The sequence below is a fragment of the Triticum aestivum genome, chromosome 1B, assembly GCF_018294505.1.
Source record: "Triticum aestivum cultivar Chinese Spring chromosome 1B, IWGSC CS RefSeq v2.1, whole genome shotgun sequence".
Lineage (NCBI taxonomy): Eukaryota > Viridiplantae > Streptophyta > Magnoliopsida > Poales > Poaceae > Triticum > Triticum aestivum.
The window spans coordinates 487,025,043-487,048,386 of NC_057795.1; the positions used below are offsets into that span (position 1 = coordinate 487,025,043).

General features: G+C 50.2%; 1 protein-coding gene across 1 annotated transcript; it reads left to right on the top strand.

The window, feature by feature from the left end:
• Positions 1–647: 647 nt before the first annotated feature.
• On the top strand, positions 648–1,978 carry LOC123133728 (cytochrome c-like; the record flags this gene model as incomplete). Its single annotated transcript, XM_044553146.1, is given in 2 exon segments — positions 648–781; positions 1,559–1,978. Coding segments are annotated over 2 exon segments (230 nt in total), but the record flags the coding sequence as incomplete, so codon positions are not given.
• Positions 1,979–23,344: the final 21,366 nt, after the last annotated feature.

The following is a 23,344-nucleotide window of genomic DNA, read 5'->3' on the forward strand; positions in this document are numbered from 1 at the left end:
GAGATCCGAATGGCTCCTTCGATTTGCTTGCGTAGAGCGGTGGTTGAGATCAGATCGGATGCTGCGCGGATAGATCTGTGTGTGTGCCCTTCGTGTTGTCAGAAGGAGCGCTTAGATCTGTTGCGGTTGGTGATGGGGCGGTCGATTGAGCAGTGGATTCGTAGCTCTGCTTATGCTTAGCCAGATATTTCTTCCCGACTTCTGGTGCTTGCTCTACTGTAAATCTACATGTGCCTAGGTCTACTTGTTGCTCAAATTGTGATCTATTGCAGTAGGGCGGCGTGCCTCCGCGATTGTTTGTTGCTTTGAATTGCGTAGTCACCTGCTTAGTTCTATTAGGCTGCTGCTGCTGTGCTCTCTGATCGAGATTAATTTGCTGATGTTATTGGCCGTGCTTGTGACTATTTCATTGCGGTCATCTGATATATGATGTTAGGGACCTGCTTATTTTGTGATGCAAGCTGATTGACTGAAATGGACTAGTTTTGTTACATTTCTGGTTATTTTCATGATTTTTTATGTAGCGCAGTGTCTCCTGTAAATGATTTTAGGATTCAACCTCCATGATATCCCATCTTACTATGCATACTTGAGCATATGATAGAAGGTTTTGTTGTTGATATTAAGCATTTTGTTTGTCCTTGCAGGTCCAAACTTGCATGGTCTGTTTGGGAGGCAGTCAGGTACCACCGCTGGTTACTCCTACTCTGCGGCAAACAAGAACAAGGCTGTGGAGTGGGAGGAGAACACTCTGTATGACTACTTGCTTAATCCTAAGAAGGTACGCTCATTGCTCACTTACATTACTTCAGAAGTTCCATTTTGCTTGTGGTTGTATTGTACTCTATAATGCCTGTGATAGCAACTTCTGTTCTCCACTCTATGCTATCATATTTTGGGTTTGCTCCTTTGTGAGGATGACAATACGAAGTATTCTCAAATTGTGATTTGTACTGGCTTACAAAACTGTATAGAAGCTTGTCTATGTCACTAGTGTATGCATAATCTAGGGACCTATGTTACCTAATTTGTTATTACATCAATGAATTTCATGTGTTGAAAAGCTGTAGAGAAGCCTATGGAGATATGCCAAACAGCACCTAGTTTCTGATTAAACTGTGTTAATATTTTGGTTACTTACATATTCCACTATCCAATCCAAGCATTCCAAAACAAATCTGTAGCCAGTCCTGCTGTAGTATCTGATTTCCTTCTGTCTTATGTCCAGATGGTTGGCTTTGTTCTTCTCTGGATTATAATTTGTACTCCCTCCGTCTGAAAAGGCTTGTCCCTCAAATGGATGTATCTAGCACCAAGCTTTTTCGGACGGAGGGAGTGGTATGTTACTAGTATTATCTATATGGACAGTTTTGATTTTTGGGAAATCTTGTTTACATAATCCTTGATTCATATTCTGGCTGCTGACCTGATAAATGGTTTTGCCTTGACGTATTTAGCATCAGCTTGTATGCTCGCGTTCAGTTCTTAGCATGCCCTTAACATTTCTCTTCTCTCGAAATGTACTCCTGTTAACACAAACCTTATTATTCCCATGCAGTACATTCCTGGAACCAAGATGGTCTTCCCTGGGCTGAAGAAGCCACAGGACCGAGCTGATCTCATTGCGTACCTGAAGAAAGCCACCTCCTCTTGAAATGCAAAGATGATGCTATGATCTTGTCATGGCGAGTGAATTCATTTTGCAGTAAAATAAGAAGATTAGACATTAATAGTCACTCTGGTTTGATGGGGTGTGATCCACGAGACAATTATCTTGCGAATTTCGTTTTCATGATATGGGTTTCATATCACTAGGTTTAGTTGGTAAAATCTTCGTCAATCTTTTGATTCAGTTGCTGGAAAACCCCAGTACGCATGTTTTGACCACCAGGTGGCGGTGGGACTGGAATGCACACCCATGTTGATGAACATGAGATCTTTAAAATTGATATAAAGCTTTCTGCCATGTTGCTTGTCCTATGTGTATTTCCAGTCGCGACTTTTACCATTGGTTCAGTGGTTGATGGTGCGTGCCTTTTGCTATTTAGACTTGCATTCATACAGTAACTTTACATTCGTATGGTACATAGTAACCTGTGGGCGTTTTCGTATCTGTACTCTTGTAATTTTCAAGTATAGATCTGACAAGAGAAGTAACCAGTGCTCTCACAGTACAAACTATACTCTGAAATATTCATCATAGTATAAATGTGAGATGATAAGCAAGTACTCTCACAGTACATATCAGAATTTCTGCGAAACACATTCAAGTACTTAATTTGATCTGAAAACCTAAATGTTTCCTCTCTTTCCTAGTGTTCTCGGCTAGAATCTAAATTTAGTTACATCTAAGTGGTTAAAAAACCTGAAAATGAACTAAAAACAAGAACATCATTTCATGAACTTCCATGACAAAATGCTAGTTGCCTTGTAACTTGAATAGGCAGCTAGCAGATTTGTTAGGGTGAGGGGACAGATGGCCAACCCTCGCGTCGCCCCCGCCCTTGGCGACTCGGGGGATCTCCAACCGCCCCCGCCCTTGGCGACTCGGGGGATCTCCAACCCTAAGTACCGCCGCCGCCCTTTCCTCCTTCCCTTCCTTCTCGCGGTCGGGCGTGAGGCAGCGGGCCTCGACAGACGGTGGCGGGCGCCGGGCTTGTGGCGGAGATCCGGCGTGTGCGGGCGGCGGCGGCCCCTATGGGCGGTCGGCGGCTCCCTCTCCGATCCGGAGGGCGCCGGGGATGGCCGTGGCCGGCGATCTGGACGCGGTGGTGCTGGCGGCTCACTGGTCTGCCGGTGCTTCAGGGGCATCATCGTCTCTGAGGGAGTCCTGGACTAGGGGGTGTCCGGATAGCCGAACTATTATTATCGGACGAACTTCAAGACTATGAAGATACAAGATTGAAGACTTTGTCCCGTGTCCGGATGGGACTTTCCTTGGCGTGGAAGGCAAGCTTGGCGATACGGATATGTAGATCTCCTACCATTGTAACCGACTCTGTGTAACCCTAGCCCTCTCCGGTGTCTATATAAACCGGATGGCTTTAGTCCGTAGGACGAACAATAATCATACCATAGGCTAGCTTCTAGGGTTTAGCCTCCTTGATCTCGTGGTAGATCTACTCTTGTAACACACATCATCAATATTAATCAAGCAGGACGTAGGGTTTTACCTCCATCAAGAGGGCCCGAACCTGGTTAAAACATCGTGTCCCTTGTCTCCTGTTACCATCCGCCTAGACGCACAGTTCGGGACCCCCTACCCGAGATCCGCCGGTTTTGACACCGACATTGGTGCTTTCATTGAGAGTTCCACTGTGTCGTCATCGATAGGCTCGATGGCTTCTTCGATCATCAACAACGACGCAGTCCAGGGTGAGACCTTCCTCCCCGGACAGTTCTTCGTATTCGGCGGCTTTGCATTGCGGGCCAATTCACTTGGCCATCTGGAGCAGATCGAAAGCTACGCCCCTGGCCGTCAGGTCAGATTTGGAAGTTTGAACTTCACGGCTGACATCCGCGGGAACTTGATCCTCGATGGGTTCGAGCCACAGCCGAGCGTGCCGCACTATCACGACGAGCATGATTTAGCTCTGCAGCCGGACAGTATCCTGGAGGCCGCACTCGAGTCCGCTCCGATCTTCAATTCGGAGCCGGCTGCGCAGATCGAGGACGGAAGGCTAGACACCGCCTTGGGGGCTGCAACCTCTACGGCGATAGAGCCGAACACTGATCTTGTCCCTCATGAAGCCCGTGACTCCGAGGTGCCGGACTCCTCGCCGGACTCCGAGCCTCCCGCGCCCCCTCCAATCGAATCCGGTTGGGCGCCGACCATGGAGTTCACCGCTGCGGACATCTTTCAACACTCACCTTTCGGCGACATCTTGAGTTCGCTAAAGTATCTCTCGTTATCAGGAGAGCCCTGGCCGGACTGCGGTCAGGACGGTTGGGATGCGGACGACGAAGAAATTCAAAGCCCACCCACCACCCACTTAGTAGCCACCGTCGACGATCTAACCGACATGCTAGACTACGACTCCAAAAACATTGACGGTATGGACGACGATGTCGGAGACGACCAAGAACCAGCGCCTACCGGGCACTGGAAAGCCACCTCATCATATGACATATACATGGTGGATATCCCAAAGGATGGGAATGGCGAAGAAACAACGGAGGAAGACCCCTCCAAGAAACAGCCCAAGCGCCGGTGTCAGTGGCGCCGCTCTAAATCCCGCCACAGCAAGAATGAAGATTCTGGCACCGGAGATAATAACACCCCAGACAGTGCCGAAGACAACCCACTCTAGCAAGATTCAGCACAGGAGGACGGAGACGCCAGCCCTCATGAGAGAGCGGCAGAAGAAGAGGTAGAGGATTATATGCCTCCCTCCGGAGACGAGGCAAGCCTCGACGACGACGAATTCGTCGTGCCTGAGGATCCCGTCGAACAAGAGCGTTTTAAACACAGGCTTATGGCCACGGCAAACAGCCTCAAGAAAAAGCAGCAACAGCTTAGAGCTGATCAAGATCTGCTAGCCGACAAATGGACTGAAGTCCTCGCGGCCGAAGAGCATGAACTCGAACGCCCCTCCAAAAGCTACCCTAAACGCAAGCTGCTCCCCCGATTAGAGGAGGAGGCATATGAACCTGCATCACCAGCAGACAATACGGCTGACCGACCACCCCGTGGTCGCGACAGAGAGGCCTCTAGGCCCTTCACTAGAACCGTACCCCGGCATCGCTCGAAAAGCACAAGGCCACAGGGGAACGCTCCGGACTTGCGAGATATATTGGAGGATAAGGCAAGACAATCAAGATCGATCTATGGATCGCGTGGGCGCCCCATGATAAGTGACGACAACCGTCGCGCCGGACACAGTAAGTCCGGCCGGGCCGAACAAAATAGACAAAGCTCTTTTGAGCTCCGTCGTGATATCGCCCAGTACAGAGGCGCCGCACACCCACTATGCTTCACAGATGAAGTAATGGATCATCAAGTCCCCGAAGGGTTTAAACCCGTGAATATTGAATCTTACGATGGCACAACAGACCCCGCGGTTTGGATCGAAGACTACCTCCTTCACATCCACATGGCCCGCGGTGATGATCGTCACGCCATCAAATATCTCCCACTCAAGCTTAAAGGACCAGCCCGGCATTGGCTTAACAGCTTGCCAGCAGAGCCAATTGGGAGTTGGGAAGACCTGGAAGCCGCATTCCTCGATAACTTCCAAGGCACGTATGTGCGACCACCAGACGCTGACGACCTAAGCCATATAATTCAGCAGCCAGACGAATCGGCTAGACAATTCTGGACACGGTTCTTAACCAAGAAAAACCAAATCATCGACTGTTGGGATGCGGAGGCCCTCGCGGCCTTCAAACATAACATCCGGGACGAGTGGCTTGCCCGACACCTGGGACAGGAAAAGCCAAAATCCATGGCAGCCCTCACATCACTCATGACCCGCTTCTGCGCGGGTGAGGACAGCTGGCTAGCATGCAGTAATAACCTCAGCAAAAATTCTGGCAGTCCGGATATCAAGGACCGTAATGGCAGGTCGCGTCGCAATAAAAACAAACGCCGCATTAACGGCGATAATAGTGAAGATACGGCAGTCAATGCCGGATTCAGAGGCTCTAAACCCGGTCAGCGGAAAAAGCCATTCAAAAGAACTACTCCGGGTCCGTCCAATTTGGACCGAATACTCGACCGCTCGTGCCAGATACACGGCACCCCCGAAAAGCCAGCCAACCACACCAATAGGGACTGTTGGGTATTCAAGCAGGCAGGCAAGTTAATTGCCGAAAACAATGACAAGGGGCTGCATAGCGATGACGAGGAAGAGACCCGACCGCCGAACAATAGAGAACAGGAGGGTTTCCCCCCACAGATGCGAACGGTGAACATGATATACGCAACACACATACCCAAAAGGAAGCGGAAGCGTGCACTCAGGGATGTATACGCGATGGAGCCAGTTGCCCCGAAGTTCAATCCATGGTCCTCCTGCCCGATCACTTTTGACCGAAGGGACCACCCCACCAGCATCCGCCACGGCGGATTCGCCGCATTGGTTTTAGACCCAATCGTCGATGGATTTCACCTCACCAAAGTCCTGATGGACGGCGGCAGCAGCCTGAATCTGCTTTATCAGGATACAGTGCGTAAAATGGGCATAGACCCCTCAAGGATTAAACCTACCAAGACGACCTTTAAAGGCGTCATACCAGGTGTAGAAGCCAATTGTACAGGCTCAGTTACACTGGAAGTGGTCTTTGGATCCCCGGATAACTTCCGAAGCGAGGAGTTAATCTTCGACATAGTTCCGTTCCGCAGCGGCTATCATGCTCTGCTCGGACATACCGCGTTTGCAAAGTTCAACGCGGTGCCGCACTACACATACCTCAAGCTCAAGATGCCAGGCCCTCGAGGAGTCATCACGGTCAACGGAAACACTGAACGCTCTCTCCGAACGGAGGAACATACAGCGGCTCTCGCGGCAGAAGTACAGTGCAGCCTCTTAAGGCAATTCTCGAGTCCGGCCGTTAAGCGACCGAACACGGCTAAACGCGCCCGGAGTAACCTACAACAAGATCACCTGGCACGTTCCGAGCACGCGTAGCAGTGCGGCCCCAACCCCAGCCCCTGCAAAACGTCAAGACAGGTCCTTCGCGTACACCATTACGCTTTGGAGATACCATGGGCATGGGGAGAGGGGCACGACCACGATAGGCCCAGAATGCGACTCAACCACACCAGGCGCTCTCAAGTGTGTCGTTCTTTTTTTTTCTTTTTCCTTTTTATTTTTACCCACAGGACTTCGTTCGTCAGAGGCCCTGTCCGGCAGCAGACCTGCCGAACTCACGATGCAACAGCCAGGGAAGGAGAAAGGCTACAACGAATATCCAGGTGGTCTCCATTACGAGCATTAAATCTGTTTTATACACCATTCCGCAGCCTACCCCTGGAGGGGGACATGTTTAATAGTCCCATCCCTTGCTTATCGCACCATTTGTATCGTTCTGCATTCACAACAGTTTTTCTTGAATAAGTAATGCAACACCTTTTTGCTTCCAATTGCATTTCTTTCTTATACATATGTTCATTTATGACATGTTACATCCGTACATTTTGGTACGGCTAAATACACCAGGGGCTTATGTTTCCCGCACCATGGTGTGATAAGTCCGAACACTTTCACAAGTGCGGCACCCCGAACTTATAGCATTATATGCATCGGCTCCGAATCATGTCTTGGGTCAATAGTTGGGTTTGCCCGGCTCCCATGTTTTGGTACCTTACGTTCCGTTGTATCGGCTAAGGTAGCACTGGGAGAACCATTGCGATTGCGCCCCAGTTGAGCTGGGTGAGCGCCTCAGTGGAGAAAGCTAAAACTGACCGTCATGATGAGGCGAGAGCTGGTCGCTGTTCGAGAGGTTTTTTTGCGAGTCCCTAAATACTTATGCCGCTTAGAGCGAGGAGCCGGCTTTGTCTGGCCCAGGCGTGGATAGCGCCCCAAATTCGGCCTTCCGAATACTAGGGGCTTCGTCCAAATTTAAAATTATAAAATTCTATGGCTAAGTGAGAGTGTTCAAGCATTATAAGTCCGGTTGCCTTGTTTGTTGTGTTGAGCGCCTCCCTAGATGGACCCAAAAATGGGAACAAGAGTGCTCAAATTTATCCCGAACACCCCAGCACTCGTGGCATGGGGGCTGAAGCCGACGACTTGCCATATCTCAGATTTGATAAACAGCCACACAGAAGGTAATATTTTAAATTAACAAGCGTTGCTTAGCGCATATGAACTAAGTTTTCAGCGCACATGATAACAAAATGCGAGTCCACTAAAATATTACATCTTTGGAGCACTCACCCGCAATAATGCGGGCACCCTTCAGGACACTCTTATAATACATCTCGGGCGTGCGATGCTCCTTGCCCTGCGGTGGTGCGTCCGTCACAAGCTTCTGAGCATGCATCTTGCCCCAGTGCACCTTTGCGCGGGCAAGGGCCCGACGGGCACCTTCAATACAGGCGGAGTGCTTGATGACTTCAACCCATGGACACGCATCCACCAGCCGCCGCACCAGGCCGAAGTAGCTCCCAGGCATGGCCTCCTTAGGCCATAGCGGAACTATGAGGCCCTTCATGGCCTGTTCGGCCACCTTGTGGAGCTCGACCAGCTGCTTCAGCTGGTCGCTAAGGGGCACCGGATGTCCGGCCTCAGCATACTGAGACCAGAAGACCTTCTCCATCGAGCTCCCCTCCTCGGTCCTGTAGAAAGCGGCAGCATCGGACACGCTGCGGGGCAGATCTGCGAACGCTCCTGGAGAGCTCCGAATTCAGGTAAGTGATAGGTAATTCACACTCACATGCTTACTTTGCATGAAAAATGCCTTACCCGCCGCTATTTTCTTCAACGCCTCGACTTCCTGGAGGGCCTTATAGGCTTCTGCCTTAGCGGCTTTGGCACTCTCAAGAGCCGTTGCAAGCTCGGACTCTCGAGTCTTCGAGTCACGCTCCAAACTCTCGTGTTTTTCCACGAGAGCCTGGAGCTCTTGCCGTACCTCCGCCACCCGCGCCTCCTGCCTCTCTCGCTCGATGCGTTCCACGGCCGCATTACGTTCGGCCGCGGACACCGCCTCCTTCAGGGTCGCCACCTCGCTTGTGGCCCCTGCAATACCCACGTTATCCTTGTCATTCTTCTTGCAACCAAAATCCTTTTCTGTAAGGTACATTTTTAATAAGGTGTTACTCACCTTCATTGTCCTCGAGCTGCTTCTTGGCACGGCCGAGCTCGTTCTCGGACCGCTCGAGGCTTTGCTTCAATGTATTGACCTCCGCAGTCAGTGCGGCAGAGGTCAGCAGCACAGCCTGCAATCCCATATTGACATATTTTTTATGACTCCTGCGTATATCTTTTTAGATCCTCAGTCCGGCTTTTCTTTCCGAACACCGAACCGAGCATCAGGGGCTACTGTCTATGCGGTACTATTTTACATATATCGAAATTCTTACCTCAAAGCCTGTTAGAAGGCTGCTGCAGGCTTCGGTCAGCCCGCTCTTGGCGAGCTGAACCTTCTGAATCACCGCACTCATATCAGTGCGGTGTTCCTCTTCGATGGAAGCGCCATTGAGCGCCTCCAGCAAGCTATCCGGCGCCTCCGGTTGGACGTAGGTTGTCGGCGTCACGGTCTTGCCCTTCTTACGAAGGGGCCGCCCGCCGGACTCCGGAGCCACTATGGGTTCCGGGGCCGAGTCCGGTGCAAAGTCTGGGAGGTTGTTCTGCGAAACCTCCGGGGCCTCCTCCTCCTGGTAGGTCCCTTCCCGGGATCCCACCTCGGCATCGTCCGCATCACGGGGGGTGGAGGCGGTCGGAAGGGAATCCATATCCGACGCACCCAAGGACCCGCTCGACGAAGCGGGAAGATCATCCTTGGGTGGACTGCAGGGTTGTATGCGGCATTAGAAAGACACCATGTGGCGAAAAGAAAAATCATGAAGTTATTCGGGAGTCCGGATACTTACGATCTCGCCAGGGGCTTGGCCCTTGGGGGCCAATCCTCGTCGTCATCGCCGGCGTTGGCAGAGCAGTCCGGGGGAAGAGTCCTTCCCCTCTTGGACCCTTCGGCCTCCCTCGTTGGGAGGCCTTCCTTTTCTTCCCTCCCCCCGCTGGGGGAGAGACTTTCTTCTTCTCCTCCTCGCCTTTGTGGGAGGAGTCTGCCTCGGAGTCATCATCCGATAACACCTGAAAACGGGAACTCTTCCGAGTGCCCGTGGCCTTCTTCTTGGCCTTCTTCTCCGGCACTACATGGGGTGCCGGAGCCAGCAGCCCTGTTAAGCGGGCGTCCGCTGGGTCCTCTGGTAATGGGGCCGGACAGATAGTCTGTTCGGCCTTCTCCATCCAGTCCTGTCAAAGGAGAGGGAGTTTAGATCTCACATAGAGTCAAACTATGGAAAACAAGCGTCCCGTAAAGGGCAAAATCGCTTACCTCGTCAGCTGGACGCTGCGAGCTGAATCCGCGATCTTCGGTAGCGGATGCGGGGGCCTCGGCACCCTTAAACAGCACCCTCCAGACATCTTCATATGTAGTGTCGAAGAGCCCGCTCAAAGTCTGGTGCTGCGCCGGATCGAACTCCCACATATTGAAGCCCCGTCGTTGGCACGGGAGAATCCGGTGGATGAGCATGACCTGGACTACATTGACAAGCTTGAGCTTCTTGTCCACTAGCTTTTGGATGCAGGCTTGGAGTCCGGTCAGCTCCTCCGAATCACCCCATGACCGGCCGCTCTCTTTCCAGGAGGTGAGCCGTGTGGGGATGCCAGATCTGAATTCGGGGGCCGCTGGCCATTCCGGGTCACGCGGCTCGGTGATGTAGAACCACCCTGATTGCCACCCCTTAATGGTTTCCATGAAAGTGCCCTCAAGCCAAGTAACGTGGGACATCCTCCCCACCATGGCGCCTCCGCACTCCGCTTGACTGCCCTTCACAACCTTCGGCTTGATACTGAAGGTCTTAAGCCACAAGCCGAAGTGGGGCTGGATGCAGAGGAAGGCCTCACACACGACGATGAACGCCGAGATGTTGAGGATGAAATTCGGGGCCAGATCATGGAAATCCAGGCCGCAGTAGAGCATGAGCCCCCGGACAAAGGGATAGAGTGGGAAGCCCAGTCCGCGGAGGAAATGGGGAAGAAATACTACCCTCTCATGGGGCCTGGGGGTGGGGATGAGCTCTCCCTCGTTGGGGAGCCGGTGCGCGATGTTGCTGGACAAATATCCGGCGCTGCGCAGCTTCTGGATGTGCCCCTCCGTGACGGAGGAGGCCATCCACTTGCCTCCCGCTTCGAACATAGTTGGAGAAGGTTGAGGTGAGATGTGCGGACTTGGGCGCTGGAGCTCGAGTTTGCGGAGATGGATAAGCCAAGGAGGAAGAAGGCGCAGGTAAAAGGGTTGGATCTTTATCCCCTTATATGGGCGGACAAAAACATGTGTCCCCACCGGCCTAATAAAACTCGCTTATCTCCAGGCGCCGCAATCAATGGCGCTATTGGGTTACCCACGTCCGTATTGATGGGAATCCCGGAATAAGGGGAACAGGAACTCTGCTTCAACAAGACGTGCCGAGGAAACCGCTTCGCTAAACGTGCTGAGGTGGTACAATAGAAACAATTCGAGTAAAGGCTTGGTAGTGGTGTGACGTCACGCCACCAAATACGTCAGCAGGTTGAACTTGTGTGAATATTATTCTCTCTATGATGGTACGTGGAATTTATTTTGCAGAGCCAGACACTATCCTGGTGTTCACAATCTTCTATAAATTATTCGAAGGAGGAACCCGCCTTGCAATGCTGAAGACAATATGCGCCCCGGACTCGTCGTCATTGAAACCTGGTTCAGGGGCTACTGAGGGAGTCCTGGACTAGGGGGTGTCCGGATAGCCGAACTATCATCATCGGCCGGACTCCAAGACTATGAAGATACAAGATTGAAGACTTCGTCCCGTGTCCGGATGGGACTTTCCTTGGCGTGGAAGGCAAGCTTGGCGATACGGATATGTAGATCTCCTACCATTGTAACCGACTCTGTGTAACCCTAGCCCTCTCGTGTCTATATAAACTGGATGGCTTTAGTCCGTAGGACGAACAACAATCATACCATAGGCTAGCTTCTAGGGTTTAGCCTCCTTGATCTTGTGGTAGATCTACTCTTGTAACACACATCATCAATATTAATCAAGCAGGACGTAGGGTTTTACCTTCATCAAGAGGGCCCGAACCTGGGTAAAACATCATGTCCCTTGTCTCCTGTTACCATCCGCCTAGACGCACAGTTCGGGACCCCCTACCTGAGATCCGCAGGTTTTGACACCGACAGTCTCCGACTCAATCTGCTTTGGTTCATGCTAGCTCCGGTACAGGGAGGTTGTCGTCATATCCCGACGCTGGCTGCATGGATCTGGTAGTGACAGAAGGATCCTTTTGGTCTAGTCTCCGACAGAGGGCGGCGGTCCGTCCACAAGAAGTGGATGGAGTTCTTCGAATAGATCTTGGTGAAAACCTGCTCTTGGCTAGATGCCAAAGCCGACGGTGGCATTGCTCTACGGTGTCGTTCCCTTCTTGAAGACATCGCCGTGAAGAAGTTCTAGACTACTATTTACTACCTCCGGGGAAAACTCTAGATCGATAGATCAGAAGACGACGACGCAATTGCGTCGTTTCCCCCTTGGGGGCGTCTTCCTTGGAGGTGTACGCGGGCTTGAGGGACAAGTGGACGGTGTCTTTGGTGGAGCGGTGCTTCATCATACATATTGATGGTGACATATCTTGATGGCATGACGCCTTGGAGATTAGGCGTCTGATGTGCGACAATGGACTCGCGTAAGAGGGTGACGTTGTCTGGTGTTGTGGTGGCGTCGACGGTGTTAGACTGTATATACGTAGTCTTGTATAGGCCTTGTATTGTACCTCTTGGTATGTCTATATAATGAGATAGCCACACCCCGTTTTAGGGTGTCGAGCCATTTCTCCAAACCCTACGTTTAACATGGTATCAGATAGGTTACGATGTCCTCCGCTGCACCACCTCCCACCGCCGCCGCGTCGATCTCGACCGCCGCCGCGCCGGCCCTCGCCCCGATGTCGCCCTTCCTGGCATCTCGGTCCCTTGCGGCGACATACGGCGCCATGCCGCCGCCGCCCGCTTCCTCGCAAGCTTTGGGTTCTCAGGACGATCTGGTCGCCCCGCCCGAGTCCACGGCGCTGCCGGCTCCCGGCGGCCCTCCTCCGCCGAACTCGCATCCGTGGTACGGCGCCCCCGCGTCCTCCTATGGTGCACCCCCGCCATCATCATCTCTATGGCCGGGGTCGGCCTATGCTGCGCCACCGCTGCAATCCTACATGGCGGTGCTCCATCCGCCGCCGCCGCACCACTACTACCCGGCGCCACCGCAGCCGTCCTATGGGGGCGCGGCCCCTCGCCGTATGGTGCCCCTGCAGCGCCCGGCCAAAGTGCCTCGGCTGCTGCAGGTGCTGGTCCCTACGCCGCGCCCGGCCCCTACGGCCCTCCTGCAGCGCCCGGCCACGGCGCCCTGGCTGCCGCCTCTGCCGGATCCTACTCCTCGCCTGGCGCCTACGCGATGATCCCTGGTCCAGATATGGCCCCGTCGATGGGTCCCTATGCATCACTGGCGCAGGCGTACACTGCTCAAACCGCGGCGCCGCCGCCGTTTTATTTCTCGCACCTGCTACCGGTGAAGCTCGGGCCGGACAACTACCTGTGATGGCGTGCTCAGGTCTTGCCTCTCCTCCGCAGCCGCTACTTGGAGGGCTACGTTGATGGGTCCATCCCATGCCCACCCCCTCACCATCCGGCCTATCACACGTGGGTGGCGCAGGATCAGGCCATTCTCTCCGCCATCTAGTCTTCGCTCACGCCGAGTGTTTCCTCGATGGTCATCTTTGCCGCTACGTCCAGGGAGGCGTGGGCGGCCCTCCACACCAGTTTCGGCTCTCAGTCCCAGGCGCGTGCGCACTCTATACGCACCGAGCTGGGTGAGACCAAGCTTGGTGATCTCAGCATCACGGAGTACTTCAACAAGATGATGAGCCTCGCTGACACCTTGGCCTCTGTTGGTCAGCCGCTTCAGGACAAGGACTTCACCACCTTTGTGCTTAACGGGCTCGATGATGATTATGATAATCTCGTTGAGAACGTCCATGGTCGAGAGGATACACTCCCACGTCGTGAGCTTTATGTGCGCCTCCTTGGGCGTGAGCAGCGCATCAAGGCGCACGGTGTTTCCCCCATCTTCGTCTCCGCCAACGCCGCCACACGCGGCAAACCTCAGAAGCCGGCTCCATCAGGTGGCAAACCACCGGCTACCTCGTCGCAGGCCTCGCGAGGCAACGCGCCGACCATCACTGGAGGGAGCCGCCCAGTTGCTTGCTATTCTAGTTGCGGTTCTCCTCAGGCTTGTCAGCTTTGTGGCATCGATCGTCACCTCGCCTCTCGCTGCCACAGACGCTACAAGCAGGACTTTCTTGGCCTTGGTAACAATGGAAAAGGGAATGATAAGCAGGCTGCAGCTGCTGTGACAGGGCACGAGCACGGGCGCACCCAGTCATACTCTCTTGATCCGGCGTGGTATATGGATAGAGGAGCGACGAATCACCTCACCAGCGAGATGAGCAAGCTCTCCACTCAGGAACCATATCGTGGACATGATCAGGTGCACACCACCAACGGAGCAGGTATGCGCATCTCCTGTGTTGGTCAGGCATCACTTCTTGCACACAATTTTCGCAAACTGCATCTTTCTAGTGTCCTTCGAGTTCCCTCTGCTACGCGTAGTTTGTTGTCTATTCCTCAACTTACTCGTGATAATAATGTCCTTGCTGAGTTTCACCCTTTTTGTTTCTTTATCAAGGATCGGGACACGAGGGCCGTTCTGCTTAGTGGTCGTCTTCGCCATGGCTTATATGCACTTGACACACCGTCTGCATCTCCTACGCCGTCTTCTCCTCAGGTGTTCAGTGGTGTTCGTGTGTCGCCTATGCACTGGCATGCGCGTCTTGGTCACCCTGCTGCTCCTATAGTTAGTCATGTGCTGCATCGCCATGAACTACGAGTTGTGTCCAATAAGAGTGCTGAAACTATCTGTGATGCCTGTTAGCAAGGCAAGAGTCACCAACTACCTTTTTCAGAGTCTAGTCGAGTTGTGAAACATCCTCTTGAGCTTGTATTTTCTGATGTATGGGGTCTTGCCCAAACGTCCGTTAGTGGTCACAACTATTATTCAGTTTCATTGATGCTTACAGTCGGTTTACTTGGCTATATCTTATCAAGCGTAAATCTGATGTGTTTGATGTTTTTATTCAGTTCCAAGCACACGTTGAGCGTCTCCTTAAGCACAAGATTATTCATGTTCAATGCGACTGGGGGGGGGGGTGAATATCACAACCTCAACTCGTTTTTTAATAAGCTTGGGATCACGCATCGCGTATCTTGTCCTCATACACATCAGCAAAACGACACCGTTGAACATAAGCATCGTCATCTTGTAGAGACTGGACTTACTTTACTAGCTCATGCCTCCGTCCCGTTTGGGTTCTGGAGTGATGCCTTCTCCACTGCCTGTTTCTTGATAAATAGGCTTCCCTCACGACTACTGAAAATGAAAACCCCTCTTGAACTCTTGCTCAATGATATCCCAGACTACACGTTTCCCAAAGTGTTTGGGTGCGCATGTTGGCCGCACTTGCAGCCGTACAACAAGCATAAATTAGAGTTTCGGTCTAAGAAGTGTGTCTTTCTTAGGTACAGTTCTCTCCACAAAGGGTACAAGTGTCTTCATGTTCCCACCAATCATGTCTACATTTCTCGTGATGTCGTGTTTGATGAGAATGTGTTCCCGTTTCGTGCTCTTCCGAACCACTCTACCATTAGTTTACCACCTGTGCACTCCGCTACACCTTCGCCTGATCAATTTGTGGATGTTGCAAATGCTCCTGTGTTGCTTCCTAACCATGCTGCAGGTATTGGACGTGGTGCCCGTCTTGAACTCCTGGATGATGAGGCTATGGACAACACTCACAATGGTCACGTTGATCCGATGCATGGCCCATGCATGGCGGGTCGTGCCCGCCAGCCCGATGCATCCACAGCCGCCCCGCGGGCGTTGGCAGCACCCGCAGCTGCACCCACCTCGGCTGCCCCGTCGCCCGGGTCGCCCACCCCGTCGCTCGGGTCGCCTGGCTCGCCCACCACGCCGCAGGCGTCGCCCTTGCCGGGCCCAGTGGCAGGTGGCCCAGCGGCCACGGCAGCTGCACTGGCCAACCCCGCCTCGGCTCCTCATGAGCCGGCTCTGTCGACGGCTGGGCTCGGCAGCCCTGTCTCAGCCACGTCGCCCGATGCTGAGTCTGATGACTCTGACTCCTCCAGCCCCGTCTCTGCCACGACGCCTTTGTCTCCTGTGGCAAGCCCCGTGGTCCCGCCACCGTCCGCTGTGGTCCCTCATCGATCACACACACGCAGCCGGTCTGGTGTTTTTTGCCCCAAGGAACGCAAAGATGGGACTATGGCGTGGCTTGCCGCATGTGTAGCTCATGCTGCTGCGGATCCGACGGCAGAGCCGCGTCATTTTCAGACTGCATTGGGTATTCCTCATTGGCGTGCTGCGATGGAGCAGGAATTTAAGGCTTTGCTGAAAAATGGCACTTGGCAGCTTGTTCCTCCGGTCCCTGGCGTCAACATCATTGACTCCAAATGGGTGTTTAAGGTAAAATGACATGCAAATGGTTCTATTGAGCGCTATAAGGCACGGCTGGTTGCCAAGGGTTTCAAGCAGAGGTATGGTCTTGATTACGAAGACACGTTCAGTCCAGTTATCAAGCCTACTACTATTCGTATACTGCTGTCTCTTGCTGTTACTCGTGGTTGGTCTCTTCATCAGCTTGACGTGCAGAATGCCTTCCTCCATGGAGTTCTTGAGGAAGAGGTTTATATGCGTCAACCACCGGGTTTTGTTGATCCTACACGTCCACATCATCTCTGTCGTCTGGTCAAGGCGTTGTATGGACTTAAACAGGCGCCTCGTGCATGGCATGCACGCCTTGGTTCTGCTCTCCGGGCTCTTGGGTTTATTCCCTCCACTGCTGACACGTCACTGTTCCTCCTTCAGCGTCCTGGGGTGACGATGTATCTCTTAGTTTATGTTGATGATATCATCCTTGTCAGTTCCTCTAATGCTGCTGCTGATCGCCTTGTGTCCGTGTAAGTGCATCTAGTGCCACCCCTAGTTGGTTTTGGAGTATTGACGACAAAGTTGGTTGAGGGACTAATGCGTTTGTGAGAATTGCAGGATAACGCAGGTAGTGTCCCTCATTGATTCAGTTTACCTACCGGAGATGACCCCTAAAAATGTATGAAGACATTGACGACAATGGTGGTATGAGAAGATATTCATATTGAAGACTATGACATGAGAAGACATTGCGTGAAGACTATGGAGCACGAAGACTGTGTGGTTTCGTTGTTTCAGGAACCACCGTACTGTTAAGTGGGGTCCAAGTGAACTAAGTCAGAGTGACTGAAGTGATGCTCAACCCAAATCCTATGTCTTCGAGCGAAGACAATGAGAGCAAATCTTATCCAGAGTTGGATGAGTCAGCTTTGCTTGTAGCCCAAGTAAAGTTGCCGTGTGTGTTTGAAATCTGACCGTTGGAACACGTGTCAGTTCCTTAGTGACCCAGGGTCATTTCGGACAAATCAGGTCGGGTTGCCTAGTGGCTATAAATAGCCCACCCCCTACACCATAAATTGGTGGCTGCTCAGAGTTAGTATACGGCTTTTGTCGTTTGAGAGCAACCCACCTCGAAGCATTTGAGAGAGAGAAATCCTTGCGAGGACAAAGCCCAAACACCCAGAGCCAAAGAGTGTTAGGCATCACTGAAGTCTTTCTGTCTGTTTGACCTGAAGACTTATTACACTTGAGGACTGTGTATCCTCCAGCCGGTTAGGCGTCTCGTTCTGAGCATCCGAGAGTCATTGTGGATTGCCGGGTGAACGGAGTCTGTGAAGGTTTGGAAGTATACCTTGAAGACTTACTAGAGTGATTGGGCGAGGACTAAGTGACCTTAGCTCAAGGGGAATAAGGTGAAGACACGGTCTTCTGAGTTGAATCTCAGCCTCCCTAACCAGACGTACAGTTGTCACATCAACTGGAACTGGTCCAACAAATCCTGTGTCTTCAACAAGCAACTGGTTCTATCTCTTCCCTCCTTTACTTTGAGTTTGTCTTCGTGAAGTCATTGCTTATCTTCTTATCTGATTGACTTCATTGTTTGACTACTATTGTTGATTGGCTTCATACTATCTTCCATCCTGATCCTACTACCTAGCTGCTATTAATCTTCGAACGTTAATGCTATTGCATACTTGATTATGGCTTGCTTGTTGTAGTTTATCTTCCGCTGCATATCAATTAGGTTGTTTCTATTGTTTGTCTTCGAAACTTCCATGTTTTGAAGACTTCCATAAAAATCGCCTATTCACCCCCCCTCTAGTCGATAACTAGCACTTTCAATTGGTATCAGAGCAAGGTACTCCCTTGTTCTGTGTGATTCGGTTTAACCACCTGGAGTTTAGCTATGTCGACTGCAGGGATAATCAAAGTCTCCGCTACTTGCCCCGTGTTCGATGGAACAAAATATCTCTACTGGAAGAATAAGATGTTCATGCATCTTGAAGCCATTTATGTCGACCTTTGGTATGTCGTCAAGAATGGCATTCCCAAAACTGGTGAAGGTGTCACCCCTACTGATGTCAAGAAGTTCATTCAACTGGACTCGACTGCAAAGAACATCATCTGTGGTCATCTGACCAAAGGACAGTATGGCCGTGTGAGTGCTCTGGAAACGTCAAAGCTAGTCTGGGACTGGCTGTCCAAGGTCAATGAAGGCGTCTCTACACAGAGAGACCAGAGGATCAGTGTTCTTCGCAACCTCTTCAATCGCTTCAAGAGAAACGACAATGAAAATGTCCAGCTGACGTTTGATCGCCTCACCGACATCACAAATGAGCTTCAGGCTCTCGGCGCCACTGAATCACCAAGCATGAAATTGTCAAGACACCGCTGAGATCACTTGACACCTCCTTTGACACCCTTGCCCTCATGATACAAGAACGTCCTGACTTCAAGACACTCGATCCGTCTGATATACTTGAGAGGCTCAACACACATGAGTTCCAGCTTTCTGAGAAAAGAGATATCTATGGCCCCAACTATGGCCGAACTCGTGCTTTGAAGGCAAAAGTTGTTTCCTCATCTGAAGAAGAAGAATCTGACTGCGGTTCTGACGATCCTGAAGACATTGGAAGGGAGCTTGCTATGCTTGTGAAGAAGTTCCAGAAATTCACCAAGAAGAAGGGCTTCAGAAAGTCTTCACGATCCAGTTCAAGAAATGATGAAGCATCCACTCAAGACAACAAGAAGAGAACATGTCACAAGTGTAAGAAGCCTGGGCACTACATCTCTGAGTGTCCTCAGTGGGACAACGAGAAGAAAAAGAAGAAGAGCAAGGAATATGACTCCGATGACAAGAAGAAGAAGAAATCTTCAAAGTCTTCTTCCAAGTCCTCATCAAGGTCTTCATCTCACAAGAAGAACTCATCTGGCAAGGCTCGTGCTTTTGTTGGCAAGGAAATGGATTCAGAGGAGGAGTCTGCTTCTGAGGAGGCAGAGGTGGAATCTGAAGCTGAGTCCGACTCTGGCGTTGCAAGTCTGGCTCTGGCCACAGCCTACGTCGCAAAGTCCATCTTCAACACTGAAGACAATGACTCCCACACCAACGCTGATGATGACAAGGACGATCTTGCTCCCACCTACTGCTTCATGGCACGCGATGCTAAGGTAAAATCGTGCGATGCTTACTTTCAAACATCAAGTGAAGATGACTCTGATTGTGAATCTAAACCCAGCTACAAAACACTTGCTAAAATTGCTACTGAACAACAAAGGGCTATGGAATATACTCAAAAACTGTTAGACAAAAGCGATGACCTGTTGGACGTGGAAATGACACGTTCACAGTCCTTAGTTGAAGACATAAAAAATCTTCATGCTAAGTATCAAGAACTTGAAAGTCTTCATGGGACGCTCTCAACCACTTATGAAAAGCTCTCCTATGATTATCTTCAAAGGAAGCAAGAGCTTGAGAAACTGAAAGTGACTCATGAAGATCTTCAAAAAGAGAATGAGTCATTTCGCGCTCAACAGATCAGTCCCGCTCAGGATGAATTTGAACCACCATGCTTAAAATGCATTGAGCGTGATAACGCTACCTCTATTGCTGAATGTTCCACTGCTGCTACTGTTGCCCTGTCTTCAACTACTGATGTGGTAACTAACCCCTCTTCTGAGGATACCACTATTATTGCTGATGAAAATGCTAGGTTGAAGACATTGCTTGAAACAGGGATGTATAAAAGTCTGAAAGGGCATCAGACACTTTGTGATGTCCTCAAAAAGCAGATTCTGAACCGAAACCCTAGGAAAGAGGGTGTTGGGTTCGAGAGGAAAATGAATGCTGATGGTTCCTACTAGAAGCATGAGCAGTATCCCAAAACCACATGGGTTGCTGCAAAGGAACCTTCAGTGGATCCATCTACTTTATCTGGATTTACCTATGCTAATCCTATTATCATTGATGAATCCTTTGATGCAAACTATAAACTGTTCAAAAATCAGAATGGTGAAGTGTTTGCAAGGTATATTGGTACTAACTGCAGGAATGGACCTCCTATGAAGAAGATCTGGGTTCCCAAAAGCTGCCTTGAGAATCTTCCAGTGAATGTCATCATGACACCACCAGGGAAGAAGACAAACCACAGACCAAAGGCATCATATGGTCCAACGGCTACTTACGAACACATGACTCACTTGAGTCACCCTAACGCCAATGTTTTGCAGGGAAATCTTACTCAGACTCATGAATATGAGCGTGTGTCTTCAAATCGCTATGTTCATAGAACTAAGAACTTTTCTGCTTATTCACATGAGTATCATTCATCTCCTGAAAGGCTATTTGCTAAGGCTTCAAAGCCGAAATTCTCAGATGCTGCACTTAGACTCATTGCTTCTAAGCCACCCCTGAAAATGTGGGTGGTGAAGAAGAATTAACTCTCTTTTGCAGAATGTGCTCTCCAACCAGCAATCAATGGCGTCCGATATAATTGCTGGGGACCTAAAACACAAAGGGACGCATGATAAAATAACTTAATATGTATTCCACATATGAATCGCTTACCTGTCATACTGTGTGCTAACTCTCATCTATGTTGTGATAATCCAAGTGTGCATCAAATGCTTATGCTTCACAACATACATTGTGAAGCCTATCCCTCTAACTGCACTGTAGGGTACATGAAAAGCTTCAGAATGGATTATTGACAGCGGATGCACTAATCATATGACTGGCGATCAAAGTCTTTTCATGGACTCAACCTTACGTCCATCCAACAAGAGTCAAATCACATTTGCTGACACTAGTAAAGGCAAAGTATTGGGTCTAGGTAGAGTTGCAATCTCAAAGGATCAACACATGGATAAAGTGATGCTTGCTGAATCCCTTGGATTCAACTTAATGTCTGTCTCAATGCTTTGTGACTTAAATATGATTGTGCTATTTGGAAAATATCGTTGCCTTGTACTAATGGAATCTAACACATCTCTAGTCTTTGAAGGGTATAGGAAAGGTGATCTATATATGGTAGATTTCTCAGTAGGTCCAAAACTTGCCGTATGTCTTCTTGCTAAAGCTTCAGAATGTTGGCTCTGGCATCGAAGGCTGGGGCATGCAGGCATGAGGAACTTGCACACTCTCGTCAAGAATAAGCATGCCATAGGCATCGAAGGTGTCAAGTTCAAGAAAGATCATCCGTGTGGTGCCTGCGAAGCTGGAAAGATGACAAGGGCCAAGCATCCTTCGAAGACAATCATGACAACATCTCAACCCTTCGAGCTGCTACACATGGACTTATTTGGACCTACCCACTACTCCACCCTCACAACAACGGCGTGTCTCTATGGCTTCGTCATTGTTGATGACTACTCAAGATACACATTGGTGCACATAATTCGCTACAAGACTGAAGTACAAGATGTCTTCAGACGATTCGCCAATCGAGCAATGAACAACTATGGCGTCAAGATCAAGCATATCAGAAGTGATAACGGCACTGAATTCAAGAACACCGGGCTTGATCTTTATCTGGATACAATGGGAATCACTCATGAATTTTCTGCTCCATACACACCTCAGCAAAACGGCATTGTAGAGCGCAAGAACAGAACCCTCATCGAGATGGCTCGAACAATGCTTGACGAGTACAAGACACCAAGAAAGTTCTAGCCTGAAGCCATTGATACAGCTTGTCACATCATCAACCGTTTCTACATCCATAAGCTTCTGGGCAAAACATCCTATGAGCTCCTCACTGGCAAGAAGCCAAATGTCAGCTACTTCAGAGTCTTTGGTGCCAGATGTTGGATCAAGGATCCCCATCACAAGTCAAAATTTGAACCCAAAGCACACGAAGGCTTCATGCTTGGCTATGGAAAGGATTCACACTCTTACAGAGTCTTCAACCTCTTCCACTACAAAATCGTTGAAACAGTGGATGTGCGATTTGATGAAACCAATGGTTCACAAAGAGAAATTCTGCCAAGTACACTTGATGAAGCTCCTTCTTGTGAATCTATCAAGTTAATGGGAACTGGTGAGATCATGCCCTCTGAAGCACGGCCTGAAGAGGAACTTATCATTTCTGCACCAAACCAACCTAAAGACAATGCTCAGACCGAAGACAATACTTCCAATGATGACAATGATCAGCATGAGCAAGGTCTTCGTCCAGTTCATCCTCGTGTTGCAAATGAAGTACAAATTGAGAAGATAATTGACAGCATCAATGCGCCTGGTCCACTTACTCACTCAAGAGCAACACAGGTAGCAAATTTCTGTGGGCATTTTTCATTTGTGTCAATATCAGAACCCAAGAAAGTTGCTAAAGCTTTTATGGAACCTGAATGGATTCAAGCCATGCAAGAAGAACTTCAACAGTTCAAGCTGAATAATGTTTGGGAACTTGTCAAGCGACCTGACCCTCGCAAGCATAACATTATTGGAACAAAGTGGATATATCGAAACAAGCAAGATGAGCATGGTCAAGTCGTCAGAAACAAAGCACGTCTTGTGGCTCAAGGATATACTCAAGTTGAAGGAATTGACTTCGATGAAACATTTGCTCCTGTTGCTAGGCTTGAAGCTATTCGCATACTGCTAGCCTATGCTAATCATCACAACATCTTGCTATATCAAATGGATGTAAAGAGTGCATTTCTCAATGGCAAGATTGAAGAAGAAGTATATGTTGCACAACCACCTGGCTTTGAAGATCCAAAACATCCCGATATGGTGTACAAACTAAACAAAGCACTGTATGGCCTCAAACAAGCTCCTCGTGCCTGGTATCATACAATCAAAGACTTCCTGAAGAGCAAAGGCTTCAAACCTGGATCCCTCGATCCCACACTCTTCACGAAGACATATGATGGTGAACTGTTTGTGTGCCAAATATATGTGGATGACATAATCTTCGGCTGCACCAACCAGAAGTACAGTGATGAGTTTGGGTACATGATGCAAGAGCAATATCACATGTCCATGATGGGAGAGCTGAAGTTCTTCCTTGGTCTTCAAATTCGTCAGCAACGAAATGGCATCTTCATATCTCAAGAAAAATACCTCAAAGATTGTCTGAATAAGTTTGGAAT